Raw genomic sequence first — 22,161 nt, forward strand, 5'->3', positions numbered from 1 at the left:
CCCAGGACATTACCTGCGTCTCGGGATTATTAGTCCAGCCATAACACCACTAAGCCCTACCTCCTCTTGAATAGGGCCACAGAGCCAAACACTTGAAGGGCAAGTAGGTATAGCCAAAAAATGACAGCTTCTGCTAGCGACATTCAAATCCCATATGAAAATACGAGGTGACGAGTTTTCAGCCAAATAAACTATAATCGCATAACTTAATATGCCCCTCGGCTTGTGCGCTATTGCTAAATCAAATAATTTATTCATTTAAGTGATTTACCACTGTTAAGATATTGTAGCATTTTCAAACCATTTGACATAGATTACAAGAGCATTGTCATCGATAGTGATCATGTCTACCCCTTAGTGGTACATTGAAAAGAGGACTAGCTCCGGATGTGTCACTAATAAGGTGGGCCCTGTTTATTTACTAATACCAAAACAAAATAAAAACGTGGTACACTGGTTGATGTTTTATCAGTCGCAGTGCTCTGATTTCCTGCGGAGAGACAAATTTAAAGCAGCGTCGAATGATTCACAATGTTGTTCACTGCAGTAGCAACCGATTAACTGTCACAGAAAAGGGATATTTCTAGATTTTAAAAAAGTCTATTTCAACTTTAGCTGTATTTTGCAGCCCCTGTGTCTTAATAATTGGTCCATCTTTGTGTTTGACGCGAACTATCAGCGGGTTCCAATTCCGGGAAAGTCAGCTGAGCGGTGCCCTTTGACTCCAATGTAACAAGCTGGCCCGGGTCAGCTGACTGAGCCCGATGGCGGTGCGCAGTGTCTTCCGAGCGGCGCTGTTCCGGGACCGGGTGGTCGTGGTAACCGGCGGAGGGACTGGGATCGGCACCGCTATCGCAGCCGAGCTGCTCGGTTTAGGTGGGGCTTTCGTTCCTCGTTAAAGCGGCGGGAGATGTCACACGTCCTGGGAACTGTTACCTTGAATAAACACTGACACCACCCCAAGGCCTCCTACTGTCCCTCAACTTCTTCATCGCTAACAGCTGCTGTGACATCAATTGCCTCAACCTCCCCCCCGCAGAACGGGCAGCCCTCCACTCCAACCCCAACCTCACCATCAAACCCGCAGACAAGGGTGGCGCAGTGGTAGTATGGCGCACTGACCTCTACATCGCCGAGGCCAGACGCCAACTCTCCAACACCACCTCCTACCACCTCCTCGATCATGACCCCACACCCGAGCACCAAACCATCATCTCCAACACCATCCATGACCTCATCACCTCTAGTGAGCTCCCACCCACAGCCTCCAACCTCATCGTTCTCCAACCCCGCACCACCCACTTCTATCTCCTTCCCAAAATCCACAAACCTGACTGCCCTGGTTGATCCATTGTCTCCACCTGCTCCTGCCCCCTCCCCCAACTCATCTCCACCTATCTGGACTCCATTGTCTCCCCCTTGGTCCAGGAACTCCCTACGTACGTCCGTGACACCACCCACACCCTCCACCTCCTCCAGAACTTTCAACTCCCCGGTCCCCAACACCTCATTTTCACCATGGACGTCCAGTCCCTATACACCTGCATTCCCCATGCAGATGGCCTACAGGCCCTCCGCTTCTTCCTGTCCCGCAGGCCCGACCAGCCCCCTCCACTGACACCCTCATCTGCTTAGCCAAACTCTCACTCGTCCTCACCCTCAACAACTTCTCTTTCGATTCCTCCCACTTCCTACGGACAAAGGGGGTGGCCATGGATACCCACATGGGCCCAAGCTATGCCTGCCTCTTTGTAGGTTACGTGGAACAGTCCCTCTTCCATACCTACACTGGCCCTAAACCCCACCTCTTCCTCCGTTACGTTGACTGTATTGGCGCGCCTCGTGCTCCCACGAGGAGCTCGAACTGTGCATCCACTTCCACCCCAACCTTAAGTTCACCTGGACTATCACAAACACATCCCTCACCTTCCTGGACCTCTCTGTTTCCATCTCTGGCAACCACCAAGAAACCAATATCTATTTCAAGCCCATCAACTCCCACAGCTACCAGAATACACCTCCTCCCACCCACCTTCCTGCAAAGAGCCATCCCCATTCCCAATTCCTTCACCTCCACCGCATCTGCTCCCTAGATGAGGCATTCCACTCCCATATATCTGAGATGTCCTCGTTTTTCAAGGACCCCCCCCCACCCGCCCTCAATGGTCGAGAACGCCCTCAACCTTGTCTCCTGCATTTCCCACAACTGATCCCTCATGGTCCCTCCCCATGATAACAACCAAAACAGATCCCCCTCATCCTCATGTATCACCCCACCGACTTCTGGATAACAACGCTTCATCCTCCGACGCTTCTGTCATCTACACTCCGACCCCACCACGAAAGACATTTTTCCCTCCCCACCCTTGTCTGCTTTCCAGAGGGACCACTCTCTCCGGAACTTCCTTGTCTGCTCCACACTCCCCTCCAGCCCCACCACACCCGCCACTTTTCCCTGCAACCGCAGGAAGTGCCACACCTCCCCCCTCACCCCCATCCCAGGCCCCAAGAAAACTTTCTACATCAAGCAGATGTTCACCTGCACATCTGCCACTGTGGTATACTGCATCTGCTGTACCCATTGTGGCGTTCACTTCATCGGGGAAACCAAGCGGAGGCTTGGGGACCGCTTTGCAGAACACCTCTGCTCAGTTCGCAATAAACAACTAGACTTCCCAGTCACGAACCATTTCAATTCCCCCTCCTATTCCTCAGACGACATGTCCATCTTGGGCCTCCAGCAGTGCCACAACGATGCCACCCGAAGGTTGCAGGAACAGCAACTCATATTCCGCTTGGGAACCCTGCAGCCCAATGGTATCAATGTGGACTTCACAAGCTTCAAAATCTCCCCTCCACCCACTGCATCCCAAAACCAACCCAACTCGTCATCCCCGCCTCCCTAAGCTGTCCTTCCTCCCTCCTAGCCCTTCCTCCCACCCCAAGCCACACCCCCATCTCCTACCTACTAACCTCATCCTGCCCCTTGACCTGTCCCCTCCCTAACTCCCCACCTATACTCACGTTTACAGGCTCCACCCCGCCTCTTTGCCCTGTCTGTCTCCTCTCCACCTATCTTCTCCTTTATCCATCTTCTATCTGCCTCCCCCTGTCTTGCTATTTATTTCAGAACCTCCTTCCCCTCCCACATTTCTGAAGAGGGGTCTAGACCCAAACGTCAGCTTTTCTGCTCCTCTGATGCTGCTTGGCCTGCTGTGTTCATCCAGCTCTACACTTTGTTATCTCAAACACCAAACCTATGTGGTTACACAGCGAGTGACCCTTACCCTGCTGAATAAACACTGACCCTGTGCAGTTACACAGTGAGTGACCCTCACCCTGCTGAATAAACACTGACCCTGTACAGTTACACAGCGAGTGACCCTTACCCTGCTGAATAAACACTGACCCTGTGCAGTTACACAGTGAGTGACCCTTACCCTGTTGAAGAAACACTGACCCTGTACAGTTACACAGTGAGTGACCCTTACCCTGCTGAATAAACACTGACCCTGTGCAGTTACACAGTGAGTGACCCTTACCCTGCTGAATAAACACTGACACTGTGCAGTTACAGTGAGTGACCCTTACCCTGCTGAATAAACACTGACCCTGTGCAGTTACACAGTGAGTGACCCTTACTCTGCTGAATAAACACTGACCCTGTGCAGTTACACAGTGAGTGACCCTTACTCTGCTGAATAAACACTGACCCTGTACAGTTACACAGTGAGTGACCCTTACCCTGCTGAATAAACACTGACCCTGTACAGTTACACAGTGAGTGACCCTTACCCTGCTGAATAAACACTGACACTGTGCAGTTACACAGTGAGTGACCCTCACCCTGCTGAATAAACACTGACCCTGTACAGTTACACAGCGAGTGACCCTTACCCTGTTGAAGAAACACTGACCCTGTACAGTTACACAGTGAGTGACCCTTACCCTGCTGAATAAACACTGACCCTGTGCAGTTACACAGTGAGTGACCCTTACCCTGCTGAATAAACACTGACTCTGTACAGTTACACAGTGAGTGACCCTTACCCTGCTGAATAAACACTGACCCTGTGCAGTTACAGTGAGTGACCCTTACCCTGCTGAATAAACACTGACCCTGTACAGTTACACAGTGAGTGACCCTTACCCTGCTGAATAAACACTGACCCTGTGCAGTTACACAGTGAGTGACCCTTACCCTGCTGAATAAACACTGACCCTGTACGGTTACACAGTGAGTGACCCTTACCCTGCTGAATAAACACTGTCCCAGTACAGTTACACAGTGAGTGACCCTTACCCTGCTGAATAAACACTGACCCTGTGCAGTTACACAGTGAGTGACCCTTACCCTGCTGAATAAACACTGACCCTGTACAGTTACACAGTGAGTGACCCTTACCCTGCTGAATAAACACTGACACTGTGCAGTTACAGTGAGTGACCCTTACCCTGCTGAATAAACACTGACCCTGTACAGTTACACAGTGAGTGACCCTTACCCGATGAATAAACACTGACCCTGTACAGTTACAGTGAGTGAACCTGTATTTATGTCTAATTAGCAAACCTGTGAAATCAGTGGGACAGTAACTGTTCTCAGAGTGGTCTGTGCTTAAATTGTTTATTTGTTGCATTGGGTGTGGAAGTGAAAGACTAAGTTGTAATATTTTTTGAAGCTAAGATCATCTGTTTTGGACCCAGTGCTGATTTTTGTTTTCAAATGACTGAATGTAATGCACTGAAATTGCATATTTCGACTTCGGATTACTTAGCAATTCATTTAATCTCCTCAGAATGTAACGTTGTAATTGCATCCCGGAAAATTGAAAGACTGCGAGAAACTGCAGAACAACTTTCAGCTTCAATTCTTCCATCAAATTCTGCAAAGATCACAGCAATTCAGTGTAACATTCGCAAGGAGGATGAGGTACTGTAGTGGCCTTTTTGTAGCCAGTTCCCTTCCCTCAATTCCTGGAAGTCTTACCTCTGGCCATGGAACACTCCCCCAGGACTTGTCCTGATCTCAGAACTGTACAGCACAAGGGTCCAATTCAGCCTGCAGCACCCTTTTGGAATAACTACTCTTGCTACCACCTGCACTTTGCTCATTGTCCGATAAATTTTTCCCTCCATCAGGAATTTACCCGAGCCCCTTTCAGCTGCTGTTTTAGGTGGCACATTCCAGATCACAACATCTTACTGGTTAAAAATGATCTTCATAAGGATCTCTGTAACCAGACACTTTGCAAATTCCCAGAAATCTGTCTTCTCTGGTTTCTAACACCCTGTCAGTGGAAATAGTAACTTCTCAATTTCTCTGTCCAAACCCCTCACCTTTTTTGAGCACCTTGAGTAAATCTGCCTTGTTGTGATCCCATTAACAGGGTGGAGCTGAATCCTTTCCTTGTCTCATTCCCCCACTCATCCTGACAGATTGTAAATGGAGCTGATACTGAGCATGTATAAAATTGAGCACAGTATCTGAAACAAATCAGATTATTTTCAATTCACTCATGAGGTGTAGGTGTCATTCGCTGAGCTAGCATTCGTTACCCATCCATGGTTGCCCCTTGAGAAGGTATGAGTGAGCTGCCTTCTTGAACCACTATAGTCCATGTGCTGTAGGTTGACCCACAATATCCTTAGGGAGGGAATTCCAGGATTTTGACCCAGCGACAGTGAAGGGACGGCGATATATTTCCAAGTCAGGATGGTGAGGGGCTCGGAGGGGAATCTGCGGTGGGGGTGGGGGGGATATGTTGCTGTGTGTCTGCTACCTTTGCCCTTCTGGATGGAAGTGGTCACGGGTTTGGAAGGTGCTCCCTCCCAGGTCTGCCACCTCTCAGCCACTCTTGGCCCCAGCTGGGGTCCAGTTTTGGGTTTGCCCAGTTTTTGGAAGATTTGGTGACCAGTTAATCGAGTGGGTTTTCAGCTCTTATCAGCTGTTGGTCCTGAGGCAAGTTATATCAGGGGTTCGGATCAATTCCAATAACATTCTTGCCGCACTGGCCTCAATGACTCCACTCAGGCAGTCTGTGTTCATCTCACAGCCACTCTCTTCCACTTTGCAAAATGTTCTCTCCAGAAAATAGTGCAAGACCCTGACAGATGTCTGCTCACTTTTATATTCTGAATTAATATTACAGAAAACAGGTTTTCATAACACCTTTCACTCTGTTTGCTTCAAGAAGTATGTTCCATCCTTTCCACATTCATGGAAGTTCCTCATCCCCGTGTCTGTTCTGGGAAATTTCCTACAAGATGTTCAGCGTGAGGCTCACAACTAGACACAGCCTCCAGCCGGGCCCGAGCCAGAGATTTATCCCTCTTCATAAAACCAGGGATCCAATGGCAGCCAGTGACTAATGGAATTCCACAGGGATCAGTGCTGGGACCACAATAGTTCACGTTATACATTAATAACTAGGATAAAGGAACTGAGTGCACTGTTGCTAAGTTTGCACATGACACAAAGATAGGGGAGTGACAAGTCGTGTTGAGGAAGTGGGGATGCTTCAGGAGGGCTTGGACAATCTAGGTGATTTGGCAAAGAAGTAGCAGATGGAATACAATGTGGGAAAGTGTGAGTTTATGCACTTTAGTAGGAAGAATACAGCCGTAGATTATTCTCTAAATGGGGAAAGCATTCAAAAATTAGAAATACAAGGGAACTTTGGAGTCCTAGTTTAGGATTCACTTAAGGTTAACTTCAGGTTCAGTTGGTAGTTAAGAAGGCAAATGCGATGTGAGCAACATTTCAAGAGGGCGAGAAGACATGAGCAGAGATGTATTGCTGAGGCTGTATATAGCTCTGGTCAGGCCACATTGGGAATATTGGGAGCAGTTTTGACCTCCGTATCTAAGGAACGAGGTGCTGGCCAGAGGAGGTTCCAAGAATGATCTTGGAGATGACGGGCTTGTCATATGAGGAGCAGTTGAGGATTCTGGGTCTGTACTCGATGGAGCTCAGATTGATGAGGAGGGATCACATTGAAATTTACAGAATACTGAGAGGACTGGATAGAGTGGACATGAAGATGTTTCCAAGAGTAGGAGAGACTAGGACCTGAGGGGCATAGCCTCAGAGTGAAAGATCGATCCTTCAGAACGAGGATGAGAAAGAATTTCTTCAACCGACAGAGCAACAGTGCGGCCTCCCCCCCACCCCAGCACTGATCCTCCGACAGTTCACTGAATTCACCATTTCCCAAATCACACTTAAGCAAACAGCTGTGCTGCACCATAGATAGCTGTGTCCTGAAGATATCACACAGCAACACAATCTCTGTTTGCACTCAGCATCAGAAATAGGGAGGGGCGGAGGAGGTGACAGAGATAGGGAGGGGATGGAGGGGGCGGAGGAGGTGACAGAGATAGGGAGGAGGTGACAGAGATAGGGAGGGGGTGTAGGGGGCAGAGGGGGTGACAGAGATAGGGAGAGGGTGTAGAGGCCGGAGGAGGTGACAGAGATAGGGAGGGGGTGGAGGGGGCGACAGAGATAGGGAGGGGGTGTAGGGGCCGGAGGAGGCAACAGAGATAGGGAGGGGATGTAGGGGCCGGAGGAGGTGACAGAGATAGGGAGGGGATGTAGGGGCCGGAGGAGGTGACAGAGATAGGGAGGGGGCGTAGGGGCTGGAGGAGGTGACAGAGATAGGGAGGGGTAAAGGGCTACCAGGATACCAGGGAGTGACTTGGCCAGTGGATGGGGGTGGGAGTGGCAGTATCCTTTTGGAGCTGGTCATTCCTACATTCTCTGATGTCTGTTCAGGTGAGGAACTTGATGAAAGAGACTCTGCAGTTACATGGAAGGATTGATTACCTGGCCAATAACGCAGGAGGTCAGTTCCCTAGCCCCACCGAACACATCACAGCTAAAGGCTGGAATGCAGTGATAGAGACCAACCTGACCGGAACATTCTACTGTTGCAGAGAAGGTAAAAGCTCCAGGGTCCAAGGTGAAGTGAAATGGCACTGAGGAGGGAAGTCGGTGAGTTCCTAAACAGTGGTTTCGAGGGGCGGTCAGGTCTAGGTGTATTGTGTAGGAAGGGCGAGAGAAGGCATGGTGGAGACTGGGGGGTTGTGGATGAGGGAGCAGACTGTATGGAGAGTGGATGTTGCCCAGTGTGTGAGTGTGAAAGTGAGAGAGAGAAGGGTGGGGGGAGTGGGGGTGCGGGGGAGGAGTAGCAGGCTGCCTGTGCTCAAGTGGATGAACCTGTTTGCTGGTACAGAACTCAAACGTTGCTAAAGAGATACAAAGTCAAGCTTTCCATCTTGTAGTCATCAGGGCTGAAATGCAAGAAAACCAGATTCAGAAAGGGAACGATTTACACAATAGGCCCACCATTCAGCCCCATCTTCTCATTGCATTTCAAACCTAATGAGTGTGAAATGAAAAGCTTCACTGTCATGTGTTTTTGTACGTTTGGGTCAGAGAGTGTGAGTACGGGTTTGGGGGAATTGGGGTGAGTGACAGAGAGCGTCATGAGTGATGGTTGAGGGATTGCGGGATACAATTTAGTGGAATGTGGGAATTCGAAAGTAACGGGGAATGAGAAGATCTGAGTGGAGTGGGAATGGGGATTGGCGCTGTCGGGCGGGGAGATTGGGTGGAGGGAGAGTATGGGAAGGTGTACTGTGTGAGGAAGGCTGTGTGTCTGCAGAGGACGCTGAAATTGTGGTGATGTCACTGGGCTTGTATCCACAAGGCCATGGGGAGATGGTTCAAATCCCAACATGACAGATGGTAAAATCAGTGAAAATAAATCCACCTTAATACCTAGTCTGGCCTACACGTGACTCTTAACTGCTCTCTGAAATGACCCAACAAGATAGAGTTGTTTCAAACCAGGATGAAATCTATGTACAAAGGAATGAAATGAATGGCTCATCCATGCACCAGAAACACAACGGCAGAAACAGCCCTGTGGACCCTGCACTGTCCTCCTCACTAACATCTGGGGGTTAGTGCCCACATTGGGGGAGCTGTCTCACCGACTAGTCAAGCAACAGCCTGACACAGTCACACTCACAGAATCATACCTTATAGGCACTGTCCCACACATCAGCATCACCATCCCTGGGTATGTCCTGTCCCACCGGCAGGACAGATCTAGCAGAGGGGGGGCACAGTGGGATACAGTCGGGAGGGAGTTACTCTGGGAGTCCTCAGCATTAATTCCAAAGCCAATGAAGCCTCACGGCTTCAGGTTAAACATGGGCAAGGAAACCTTCTGCTGGTTACCCCACATCGTCCTCCCCCAGCTGATGGATCAGTCTCTCCTCCATGTTGATCAACACTTAGAGGAAGCGCTGACTGAAATCTGGTATGACACAAGTGCTGAAGAAGAGTCAAGACTTAAAACATTAAATCTGTTTCCTGTCCACCAGTGCTGCCAGGCCTGCTGAGTTTCTCCAGCAATGTCTGCTTTTATATCATCTCTTTACCGCCCCATCAGTCTCCTCTCGACCATCAGTAAAGCAATGGAAGGTGTCAGTAACAGCACTATCAAGCAGCACCTGCTCAGCAATAACCTGCTCAGTGACGCCCAGTTTGGGTTCCACCAGGGCCACTCAGCTCCTGATCGCATTACAGCCTTGGTTCACACATGGACAAAAGAGCTGGAATCCAGAGGTGAGAGGAGTACTCAGAGAGTAGTAAGGGAATGGAACGCTTTGCCTGCAACGATAGTAGATTCGCCAACTTTAGGTACATTCAGGGTGTCATTGGACAAGTATATGGACGTACATGGAATAGTGTAGGTTAGAGGGGCTTCAGATCGGTATGACAGGTGGGCACAACATCGAGGGCCAAAGGGCCTGTACTGTGTTGTTATGTTCTATGAGAGAGACAGCCCTTGACATCCAGTACCCCTGGCAAAACTGGAATCACTGGGTATCGGGGGGCAAACTCTCCGGTGGTTGGAGTCATACCTGGCACACAGGAAGATGGTTGTGGGAGGTCAATCATCTCAGCTCCAGGACATCTCTGCAGGAGTTCCTCAGGGTAGTGTCCCAGGCCCAACCATCTTCAGCTGCTTCATCAATGACCTTCCCTCCATCATGAGGTCAGAAGTGGGGATGTTCACCGATGATTGCACATTGTTCAGCTCCGTTCGTGACTCCTCAGATACTGAAGCAGTCCGTGTTCAAATGCAACAAGATCTGGACAATATCCAGGTTTGGGCTGACAAGTGGCAAGTGACATTCATGCCACACAAATGCCAGGCTATGACCATCACCAATAGGAGACAATCTAACCATCGCCCCTTAACATTCAATGGTGTTACCATCACTGAATCCCCCACTATCAACATCCTGGGGGTAATCATAGACAAGAAACTGAAGTGGATTTGACATATAAATACTGTGGCTGCAAAGCAGGTCAGAGGCTGGGAATACTGTGGCAAGTAACTCACCACCAGACTCCCCAAAGCCTGTCCCACCATCTACAAGGCACATGTCAGGAGTGTGATGGAATACTCCCCACTTGCCTGGATGAGTGCAGCCCCAACAACACTCAAGAAGCTCAACACCATCCAGGACAATGCAGCCGCTTGATTGGCACCACATCCACAAACATCCCACTCCCTCCACCACCGAACACTCAGTAGCAGCAGTGTGTACCATCTACAAGACTCACTGCAGTAATTCACCAAAGATCCTCAGGCAGCACCTTCCAAACCCACAGCCACTTCCATCCAGAAGGACAAGGCCAGCAGGTACATGGGAACACCACCCCCTGCAAGTTCCCCTCCAAGCCACTCACCGTCCTGACTGGGAAATATATCGCTGTTCCTTCACTGTCACTGGGTCAGAATCCTGGAATTCCCTCCCTAATAACATAGAACATAGAACATAGAACATAGAACAGTACAGCACAGAACAGGCCCTTCAGCCCACAATGTTGTGCCGACCATTGATCCTCATGGATGCACCCTCAAATTTCTGTGACCATATGCATGTCCAGCAGTCTCTTAAATGACCCCAATGACCTTGCTTCCACAACTGCTGCTGGCAACGCATTCCATGCTCTCACAACTCTCTGCGTAAAGAACCTGCCTCTGACATCCCCTCTATACTTTCCACCAACCAGCTTAAAACTATGACCCCTCGTGCTAGCCATTTCTGCCCTGGGAAATAGTCTCTGGCTATCGACTCTATCTATGCCTCTCATTATCTTGTATACCTCAATTAGGTCCCCTCTCCTCCTCCTTTTCTCCAATGAAAAGAGACCGAGCTCAGTCAACCTCTCTTCATAAGATAAGCCCTCCAGTCCAGGCAGCATCCTGGTAAACCTCCTCTGAACCCTCTCCAAAGCATCCACATCTTTCCTATAATAGGGCGCCCAGAACTGGACGCAGTATTCCAAGTGCGGTCTAACCAAAGTTTTATAGAGCTGCAACAAGATCTCACGACTCTTAAACTCAATCCCCCTGTTAATGAAAGCCAAAACACCATATGCTTTCTTAACAACCCTGTCCACTTGGGTGGCCATTTTAAGGGATCTATGTATCTGCACACCAAGATCCCTCTGTTCCTCCACGCTGCCAAGAATCCTATCCTTAATCCTGTACTCAGTTTTCAAATTCGACCTTCCAAAATGCATCACCTCGCATTTATCCAGGTTGAACTCCATCTGCCACCTCTCAGCCCATCTCTGCATCCTGTCAATGTCCCGCTGCAGCCTACAACAGCCCTCTACACTGTCAACGACACCTCCGACCTTTGTGTCGTCTGCAAACTTGCTGACCCATCCTTCAATTCCCTCGTCCAAGTCATTAATAAAAATTACAAACAGTAGAGGCCCAAGGACAGAGCCCTGTGGAACCCCACTCACCACTGACTTCCAGGCAGAATATTTTCCTTCTACTACCACTCGCTGTCTTCTGTTGGCCAGCCAATTCTGTATCCAAGCAGCTAAGTTCCCCTGTATCCCATTCCTCCTGACCTTCTGAATGAGCCTTCCATGGGGAACCTTATCAAATGCCTTACTGAAGTCCATATACACCACATCCACAGCTTGACCCTCATCAACCTTACTAGTCACATCCTCAAAAAACTCGATAAGGTTTGTAAGGCATGACCTACCCCTCACAAAGCCGTGTTGACTGTATTTGATCAAGCCATGCTCTTCCAGATGGTCATAAATCTTATCCCTCAGAATCCTTTCTAACACCTTGCAGACGACAGACGTGAGACTTACCGGTCTATAATTGCCGGGGATTTCCCTATTTCCTTTCTTGAAGAGAGGAATTACATTTGCCTCTCTCCAGTCCTCAGGTACGACTCCAGTGGAGAGCGAGGATGCAAAGATCTTCGCAAGTGGCGAAGCAATTGCATTTCTCGCTTCCCAAAGCAGCCGAGGACAAATCTGATCCGGGCCTGGCGACTTGTCAATCTTAATGTTTGACAAAATTTTCAGTACATCAGCTTCCTCTATCTCTATCCATTCCAGCATGCACACCTGCTCTTCAAAGGTTTCATTCACTACACAGGTCGTTTCTTTCGTAAAGACAGAAGCAAAAAACTCATTTAGGGCTTCCCCTACCTCCTCAGGCTCCACACACAAGTTCCCTATGCTATCCCTGATCGGCCCTACTCTTTCTTTGACCATTCTCTTATTCCTCACGTAAGTGTAAAATGCCTTTGTGTTTTCCCGGATTCCTTCTGCCAAGCCTTTCTCGTGCCCCCTCCTGGCTCTCCTCAGACCATTTTTGAGCTCCTTCCTTGCCTGCATGTAATCCTCTCTAGCTGAACTTGACCCTAGCTTCCTCCACCTTATGTAAGCTACCTTCTTCCTTTTCACTAGAAGCTCCACCGCTCTCGTCATCCAAGGTTCCTTTATCTTACCCCGTCTTGCCTGTCTCAGAGGGACATATTTACTCATCACTCCCAACAACTGTTCCTTAAACCATCTCCACATGTCTATAGTTCCCTTACCATGGAACAACTGCTCCCAGTCCATGCTTCCTAACTCGTGTCTAATCGCATCATAGTTTCCTCTTCCCCAATTAAATATCCTCCCATTCTGCCTAATCCTCTCCTTCTCCATAGCTATGTAGAATGAGAGAGTGTTATGGTCACTATCACCAAAATGCTCTCCCACCACAAGATCTGATACCTGCCCCGGCTCGTTTCCGAGCACCAAGTCTAGAATGGCCTCTCCCCTCGTCGGCCTGTCAACGTACTGCGTTAGGAAACCCTCCTGAACACACCTTACAAATACAGCTCCATTCAAATCTTCTGCTCGAAGCAGGTTCCAACATTGTGGGTCAACCCACAGCAGGTGAGTTGCAGCAATTCAAGAAGGCAGCTCACCCCCACCATCTCAAGGGGCACCCACGGACAGGCAATAAATGCTGGGCCCAACCAGTGACATGCAAATTGCCAAAATGTTTAAAAACAATGCAGGTAATTGAGTTGGGCAAATGAGGGGAAGGGGCATGTTGGATCCATGGCTGCGCTGTGACTGTTTGTTGAGAGTTTGTGCTTGTTGGGCAGCAATCCATTCTGGAAGTTGGGACGAAGTGAAAAGCAGGAGGACGTGCTGACATCTCTGAGCCAGTTCTCTGTGTGTTTCAGTGTATGCTGCCTGGATGAAGGAGAATGGTGGGACCATTGTAAACATTGTGGCAGATATGTGGAAAGGTTTTCCAGGAATGTCGTAAGTATCTCTGTCATCAGATCGTAGAATCTAGAACCCAAAACAATGGATTAGCAAGGATCTGCCAGTGTGAGATTAGGAGTGTAGTGAGTGTTTGGAATGCGTATCTCAGCATGCCATGTGTTTGGAACAGTGCAATTCACTGCAGCGTGCATTTGGATCGTGCATCTCGGCACGGCGTGCGTTTGGAGCGTGCATCTCGGCATGGCATGCCGTTGGAGCGTGCATCTCGGCACAGCGAGTATCTGAACAGGCTGTTTTAAGTACTGAGGGTTGTGACTTCAGGCTGTGCCAGATTACAATGTCCGAATCCTGGTTGGACTAAAAGGTCATCCAGTGAATTATGAAGGAATTGGATTGACTCTCAGTCAGTGATGATTATTAACTTTCACATTTCCCGTTCGTTCTAAGGCATACGGGAGCAGCACGAGCTGCTGTGGACAATCTTACGAAGAGCCTGGCTATCGAGTGGGCAGCCAGTGGAGTGCGCGTCAATGCTGTAGCTCCCGTTAGTACATTCATCTTCCTCCACATCTACTCTTGTCAGTTTTAATACCATCTTTTCCTGTCGTATAAGTGATTTTCTAATTATAGGGCCATAGAGCTGTATAGTACAGAAATAGACCATTCGGTCCAATTCGTCCATGCCAACTAGATATCCTAAATTAATCTGGTCCCATTTGCCAGTATTTGGCCCATAGCCCTCTTAAACCCTTCCTATCCATGTACTCATCCAGAAGCCTTTTAAATGTTGTAATTGTACCAGCCCCCATCACTTCCTCTGGCAGCTCATTCCATACACACACCACCCTGTATGTGAAAATGTTGCCCCTCTTAAATCTTTCCCTTCTCACCTTAAACCTATGCCCTCTAGTTTTGGACTCCCTTACCCCAAGGAAAGTACCTTATCTATTTACCCTATCCATATTCCTCATGATTTTGTAACATCTATAAGGTCACCCCTCAGCCTCCAATGATCCAGGGAAAATAGCACCAGTCTATTCAGTTTCTCCCTATAGCTCAAACCCTCCAACCCTGGCAACATCCTTGTAAATCTTTGCTGAACCCTTTCAAGTTTCACAACATCCTTCCAATAACAGGGAGACCAGAATTGCACACAGTATTCCAAAAGTGGCCTAAGCAATGTCCTGTACAGCCACAACATGACCTCCCAACTCCTATGCTCAATGCACTGACCAATAAAGGCAAGCATACCAAGTTCATTCTTCAGTATCCTGTCTACCTGCGACTCCGCTTTCAAGAAACTATGAACCTGCACTGCAAAGTCTCTTTGTTTGGCAACATTCCCCAGGACCTTACCATCAAGTATATAACTGCTGCCCTGATGTGCCTTTCTAAAATGCAGCACCCCACATTTCTCTAAATTAAACTCTGGAGAAAAAAGAGAGTTCTGACCCTTAAAAATACACAAGTCGCCTTCACAGAACTGACAACCAAAAAGCCCAGTTACCTCCAATTTATAACCTAATTACCAAATGAAAGGAACATAAACTCTCATCACAATATGTTTATTCACATTCTGGTGTTGATATATATCCTGCATCCCTGTTTGCGTAGCACCAGCTAAGTGCCCATTTTTGAGAAAATTTTGGTATCATGGATGAGTGATCTTGAGGGCCAGGTTAACGGTCGGGGGACACATGTTCAAATCCCACCACAGGTGAGATTTGTATTGAGCTAATAAACCCAGAATATAATGTCAGTCTCAGTAACAGTGACCATCATTGCCACCAAACCAATCCGGCTCACTAATGCCCTTCAGGCAAGGAAATCTGCCATCCTTACCTGGTCCGGCCTACATGTGACTTCAGACCCTGGCCTATCGTTGATGCTCTGAAATAGCCCAGGAAGGGACAATGGGGAAGTGCAACAAATATTGACCTTGCCAGCAAAAGCATCTCCCCATAACTCTGGCTCTCACTTTCTCAATCTCAATTGTCTTTCTCTCTCTGCTGCTTACTGATATCATGCTGTTCCTTGCTGTTGGTCATTCTGACTTTACTGCAACCTGATGTATAACAGAAGGTTTTGCTCCATACTTCACTGAAAGCAGGAACAACTGGAAAGTCAGTCCCTCCAGTCTTTAACCCTGAATTCCTTTTATTACTTAGGGAGTCATTTTCTCAGAAACAGCTGTTGCCAATTACAAGAAGCTGGGACCTGAATTGTTCAAAGGTTACATCCCAAAAATCCCAGCCAAGAGACTTGGTGTCCCAGAAGAGGTAAGGCCCTAATCAAGGGCCAAAGGGCCTGTACCACGCTGTAATGTTCTAATGTCCTAACCCTGTTCCTTTTTCTTTTGGTCTTGTAAAATGGTGAAGTGAACATTAGCTGGAAATATAAAAGCAAGGTTAATGAACAATAAAATGATAGCAGATGAAAGGAACACAAATCTCATATCAGTTATTAATGACATTATGGTGCAGTGGTCACAGGCTTTTATCCACTGGATTTTAATGAGTCAGAGACAACTTTATTGAAATACACAAGATCCTGAGGGTTCTTGACCAGGTGAGGGTGGAGAGAATGTTTCCTTTTATGGGAGGATCTAGAATGAGGGGCCAATGTTTAAAAACCAGGGATTGTCCATTTAAAACAGAGGAGGGAATGTCTATTCTCTCATAGGGTTGAGAGTTTTTGCAAACTCATTTCCTGGAAAAGGTGGTGGAAGTAGACTGAGAGAAGGCAGAGGTAGATCAATTCTTGATCAGTAAGCAGGTGAGAGGTTTTCAGGGATACACAGGAATGTGGATTTGAGGTTACAATCAGATCAGACATGATTCTACAAAATTATACAGCAGGTCTATCCCCAACAGTACTGCACCCCATTTATGCAGTGGCAGACCTGGCCCCACCAGCCCTGTAACCAAGAGTTACACAGTGACAGTTCTGTCCTCACCTGTACGGTGTGTGTAGGTTTATCCTCTCCTCTATTTTGAAATAACTTAGTCATTTTGTATAGGCCCTCAACTTCTAAACAGCAGCAGTTCCAGAAGGTAACTCATCAAGGCCAATGAGAGAAAGGATTAGCTAGTGACACTGACATCCTATGAATTAATTTTAAAAGAAGTTTCTGTCTAGAAAGTTCTAGCCTTTCACCACTTTAAACACTTCTATGTAGGATTATAGCAGACTTTTCCTTGAAATCATTCTGTAATTGTGACTGATCGTCCACTCTATCTATCTCTTCACTATTCCTCATGTTCTTTTCTTTACTCTCTCCTCTCCAACTCCAGGTTTCCTCTGTTGTTTGCTTCCTGCTTTCTCCCGCAGCCTCCTTCATGACTGGGGAGACTGTGAAGGTCGATGCTGGGCAAAGCCTGTACCAGAGCCCATGGGAGGTACCTGGTAAGGACGACACCATCTCACCATTCAAACTGTCCACTCAATCACCCGTCTCCCTCCTGACCCAGTATCACTAGGATGAGCTTGCACTGGCTCTTTCTGTAAGGCAGTATGCCACTCCTTCATGCTGAAGAGAGAATGGCCACAGGCTATTCAACAACAGTGGGCACCACAGTTGAGCCTCAATCTCACCAACTGACTTGTCATCGTTCTGTCAATGCACTGGTGTCAGCGAAGGACTGCCTCACCTCAGTGGGTCAGTCCTTCATGAGTGGTGCTGGTTGCAGTGGGGCAACGATGGGAAGTCAAAGTCATTGTTTGATGTGCTTGGCTCAGGAGGTGGCAGTGTCACTGCTGAGCCAGACGGTTGTGTGCTCCATTGCCAAAATTTGAACCTGTACCCCAGGATGACCCTCACAGCATTATGCGGCACTATCAGTGCTATCCTTCAGGTGCAAACCATTGCCGTGTGGAATGGATATAAAACATTTCAATGTCAGAGAAAAGCTGAGCAGTTAGAGTTTCCTGAGCCAACATTCATCCCTGAACAGATCTTGCTGGGGGATTTCTCTCATTGCTGTTTGCAGGAGACTTGTGCATGACAAGTGACTAACTAGAACCTGATTGGGTATCTTTTGTGGAGTGGGTCAGTTCAGTGCCATTGGCTGGGCAGTTGGTTTGCGATAGAGCAATGCCAACAATGTAGGTTCAATTCCCGCACCAGCTGAGGTTAACATGAAGGACTCTCCTCTTCCTTGAGGTGTGGGGACCCTCAGGTTAAACCCCACCAGTTGTCTCTATTGAGAGAGCAGCCCTCTGGTCTGGTAGGACATTGGTGACTATGTTTACTTGAGCAGTGGGTAGTCATGGGGAAAAGATTCTCATGTTCCAACATCACTTTCTAACTTTCCTCAGAACACGACCGCTGGCCGCCTGCTCCTGAAAGCAGGAACTCCGCCGTTCTGGCTAATTTCCTCGTTGAAAAACTTCCTTCAAAATTGTGAACAATCGCAGGATCGTCTTCTGGATGCACCGTCACCCAGTATTGCCAATTGCTCAGTTGAAATCTGTGCAATTTCCATTGGTCTATGTGAAACAGACTTATAAAGCAATTCTCGCCTAATAAATGTTAAAGGAATAAGACTGAAAAGTTTAAAATATAAGAGGACACAGAACAAACTAATTTTCTATAGTGTGTAGAAGATGGAGGGCTGGATAGTTGTTTGATTATTTAAAAAACTCGAATATTGCTGAAATAAAACATGCTTTGTTAAAGCTTTTCATCTTGCATTCATCAGAATTTTTGCCAAGTCAGGATGGTGAGTGGCTTCAAGGGAAACTCGGAGGTTGTGGTGTTCCCATATGTCTGCTGCCCTTGTCCTTCTAGAATGAAGTGGTCCTGAGTTTGGAAGGTGCTGTCTAAGGAGTCTTGATGAATTTCTGCAGTGCATCTTATAGATGGTACACACTGTAGCCCGTTAGCCTCACTGTCACCCTGTTATAGGAAGGATGTTATTAAATCGGAGAGGGTTCAGAAAAAATTTACTAGGATGTTGCCTGGAGGCTTTAAATAAAAGGGAAAAAACTGGATAGGCTGGGACCTTTCTTACTGGAACATAGAAGGCTCGGGGTGACTTTACGATGATTATAAAATCATGAGGGGTTTAGACAGGGTGAACGGCGGGTGCATTTTCCCTAGGGTGGGGTATTTCAAGACTAGGGGGCATATTTTTAAGGTGAGAGGAGAAAGTTTTTAAAAAGACACGAGCGGCAATTATTTTTGCACAGAGTGGTTCGTGTGTGGAATGAACGTCCTGGGCAAGTTGTGGATGAAGGTACAATTACAACTTTTAAAAGACATTTGGATAAGTTCACGAATAGGAAATGTTTGGATGGATACTGGGCCAAGCACTGTCAGTTGGGACTAGTTTGGTATTACGGTCAGTATGGACTGGTTAGACCGAAGTATTAATTTCCATGCTGTGTGACTCTATAAAATCCTCAGTAGCGAGACTGCAACTAACTGCCCGAGTAATGTCTTCCCCCAGAGGATTGGGAGAATGACACAAAGCAAGATCGATACAGCAAAGAACTTATCAGGAATTGGGAAGGGCACAGAATTCAATGAAGCACCAACATTTAGAAAACGACAATTTAATAATTCAAATGACTCTCCAGCTAATAGCCATTCCCTCAGAAAAATCCCTGAGCAGATATGGCTCACGGTTATGAAACACAGGCCAGTCCATGTATATCCTATTACCCTGCGCAGATGGCTTCCCACACAATGAAGTGGCACCGACTCATTTCCTGAAACGTTTGAAGAGAGGGTGAATGTTCTTGCCAAAACTCTTAGTCCGATGATACTCCAAGTAAACGGTGTCATCAGCCCCTGACATGGAGCTCATTGTACCCATTCGCCGTGAGACCTGAAGGAGAAGGTGACAGGTTAACAGTACAGGCCAGCTCCAAAATAGGAGACATGCTCATAAACAACAGACTGGCATATCCAGTGTGGTGCCGAGGGAGCGCCGCACTGTCCGAGGGTCAGTGCCGAGGGAGCGCCGCACTGTCCGAGGGTCAGTGCCGAGGGAGCGCCGCACTGTCCGAGGGTCAGTGCCGAGGGAGCGCCGCACTGTCGGAGGGTCAGTGCCGAGGGAGCGCCGCACTGTCGGAGGGTCAGTGCTGAGGGAGCGCCGCACTGTCGGAGGGTCAGTGCCGAGGGAGCGCCGCACTGTTGGAGGGACAGCGCTGAGGGAGTGCTGTGCTCTGTCAGTATTGACCTACAAACAGTGCAGCATGTGCCTCTGGCTGATTGTACTGACCCTGTGTACTGGGGGGGACGTCACACTGTGAGGATTTGTTCCTTTATTTTTCCACATAGAATTTCAATGCATGGTGTAGCATGCTTAGTCAATCAGGTTTGATCCTGTGTATGATCCTGGAGATGAAGGATTTGTCATACGAGGAGTGGCTGAGGACTCTGGGTCAGTACACGATGGAGACCAGAAGGATGAAGGGTGGTCTCATTGAAACTAATAGGAGAGACTATGACCTGAAATCACAGCCTCAGAGTGAAGGGACAACCCTTTAGAACTGAGATGAGGAGGTCAGCCTGACAGGGGTGAATCTGTGGAGCTCATTGTTGCACGAGGCTATGGAGGCCAAACCAATAAGACAGATGGATAAGTTCTTGATTGGTAACGGGATCAAGGAGATTGGGGGCGAGAAACATAGCAGCTCCAAGCAAATTGTGGAACAGACTCAATCGGATGAATGGCCTGATTCTGCTCCTACATCTTATGGTTTCCATAATACTTAGCTTACTTTTACCATCCCCTTCTGCAAGGGCACACAACTGCTCGCCGCAACAGGCGCTTTGATTCAGCTTCCAACCTCCCCCTGGCCCTGCCTGCCCCAACTATCCAACTGGAACATACCTGCCCCTTTGACCCAAAGTCTCCGAGCACAACCTCCTCCTCCGCATCAAGGTCCGAGGCTGCTAGAACTTTCTGTAGAAGTTGCTGCTGTTCATCCTTGGTAGCAAAGGCCAGATCCTCCTCCTCCATTCCTGCTAGTTTTGTAATCACCTGGACAGAGAAAGAGAGAGATGGAGAACAGGCACATGGAGGGGAGGGGAGTGGGGGGGGAGGGGAGTGGGGGGGAGTGGGGGGGGGAAGGGGAGGGGGGGGGAAGGGGAGGGGGGGGGAAGGGGAGGGGGGGGGAAGGGGAGGGGGGGGAAGGGGAGGGGGGGGAGTGGGGAGGGGGGGGAGTGGGGAGGGGGGGGAGTGGGGAGGGGGGGGGGAGTGGGGAGGGGGGGGGGAGTGGGGAGTGGGGGGGAGTGGGGGGGGGGGAGTGGGGAGGGGGGGAGTGGGGAGGGGGCGGGGGAAGAGAGCACAGGCACAGAGAGAGGGAGAGACAGAGATACACGCAGAGACAGAGAGATGGACAGAAAGAGAGACAGAGCACAAGCGCAGGGAGAGAGAGGGACGCGCGGAGCGAGAGAGATGGTCAGAGAGAGAGAGAGAGAGATGGAGCACAAACGCAGAGAGAGAGAGACAGAAAGTTCAATCAGACACTTCTCATGCACAGCTTGCCACCATCAAATGAACGAGTGAGGCAACGGGAATGAGCATCAGACCCGTGGGTTGTGATTGGGGGCGAATAGCACTCAGGTAGTGGGGAACAGGTGTTACAATATCCAAGGGATGAATCACTCAGATAGCAAGAACTGCAGATGCTGGAGTCAGAGACAACACAGTGTGGAGCTGGAGGAACACAGCAGGCCAGGTAGCAAACAAGGAGCAGGAAAGTTGACATTTTGGGGTGGGACCCTTCTACAGATTCTTCAGAATTTCTGAAGAAGGGTCCCAACCCGAAAGGTCAACTTTCCTGCTCCTCTGATGCTATCTGCATTCCTCCAGCTCTACACTGTGTTGTCCAAGGGATGAAGATTTTTGCGTTATGCAGATCTCCAGGTCAGAGGGTCTTGTTCCTATCGAGTGTTGATGATAATCCTGAACCTTTTGCACTGATTTTTAAAGCTATTTTCTTAGGTTGAAGTTCACCATGCAGAACCTTTCCAAGGTGGTCTATTCCCCTGTATTATCACAGTCTGTGACCTGGAAACCGATACAGATCACAGTGAGCAATAGCTCTTTTGTGTTTATGAACTCGTGGGAAACAGCATCTTTCCTTCAGTGTCACTGGTCACAATCTTGGAACCCCTTCCCTCCTGGCATTATCGATCTACCTATAGCATATGGACTACAGCGGTTCAAGAAGGCAGCTCACCACCACCTTCTCAACAGCAACTAGGGATGGGCAATAATGACGCCCACATCCCATAAATGAAGCAAGAAAATAATCAGTGACCCCTGATCTTAACCTATGACATCCCATCTTAAGCCTTTAGTATGATGCGGACAAGCTGAGTGAATGGGCAAACACATGGCAGGTGAAGTAGAATGTGGATAAATGTGAGGTGAGGTTACATACTTTAGCAGCAAAACCAGGAACGTAGTTAGTCATCAGGATATGGGGAAAAGCTATCGACTTGGGTAATCAGCCATGGCCATACTGAATGACAGGGGCAAAAGGCCTACTTCTGTTCCTACTTACAGTGC

The 22,161-nt window shown here is 48.4% G+C and overlaps 2 protein-coding genes across 3 annotated transcripts in view; one reads left to right on the plus strand and one right to left on the minus strand.

Moving 5' to 3' along the window:
* Positions 1 to 746: 746 nt before the first annotated feature.
* On the plus strand, positions 747 to 18,316 carry pecr (peroxisomal trans-2-enoyl-CoA reductase). Of its 2 annotated transcripts, XM_048533806.2 has the most exons (8): positions 747 to 876; positions 4,800 to 4,933; positions 7,775 to 7,940; positions 13,588 to 13,669; positions 14,081 to 14,177; positions 15,802 to 15,912; positions 16,927 to 17,038; positions 17,951 to 18,150. In XM_048533806.2, exons 1-8 carry the CDS (start codon positions 765 to 767, stop codon positions 18,037 to 18,039), a joined length of 903 nt encoding a protein of 300 aa, XP_048389763.1. In that variant the 5' UTR covers positions 747 to 764; the 3' UTR covers positions 18,040 to 18,150. The 2 variants fall into 2 exon arrangements, with proteins under 2 accessions (XP_048389763.1, XP_048389764.1); XM_048533807.2 differs by lacking the exons at positions 15,802 to 15,912; positions 16,927 to 17,038 and having other exon boundaries at positions 17,951 to 18,316.
* Positions 18,317 to 19,188: 872 nt separating this feature from the next.
* Positions 19,189 to 22,161, minus strand: part of ercc3 (excision repair cross-complementation group 3) — a 34,426-nt gene continuing 31,453 nt past the window's right edge. Inside the window, exons 14-15 of the mRNA XM_059647591.1 lie at positions 20,476 to 20,625; positions 19,189 to 19,464 (exon numbers count right to left, since the gene is read on the minus strand). Coding sequence (XP_059503574.1) covers positions 19,339 to 19,464; positions 20,476 to 20,625 — 276 coding nt within the window. The 3' untranslated portion in view covers positions 19,189 to 19,338. The remainder of the gene's footprint in view (positions 19,465 to 20,475; positions 20,626 to 22,161) is intronic.

The sequence above is a fragment of the Stegostoma tigrinum genome, chromosome 7, assembly GCF_030684315.1.
Source record: "Stegostoma tigrinum isolate sSteTig4 chromosome 7, sSteTig4.hap1, whole genome shotgun sequence".
NCBI lineage: Eukaryota > Metazoa > Chordata > Chondrichthyes > Orectolobiformes > Stegostomatidae > Stegostoma > Stegostoma tigrinum.

Coding starts and splice junctions, on each gene's coding strand:
- pecr (XM_048533806.2), top strand. CDS start 765: ATGGCGGTGCGCAGTGTCTTCCGAGCGGCGCTGTTCCGGGACCGGGTG. Junction 4,934..7,774: donor ACATTCGCAAGGAGGATGAG/GTACTGTAGTGG, acceptor ATGTCTGTTCAG/GTGAGGAACTTGATGAAAGA. Junction 17,039..17,950: donor GAGCCCATGGGAGGTACCTG/GTAAGGACGACA, acceptor AACTTTCCTCAG/AACACGACCGCTGGCCGCCT.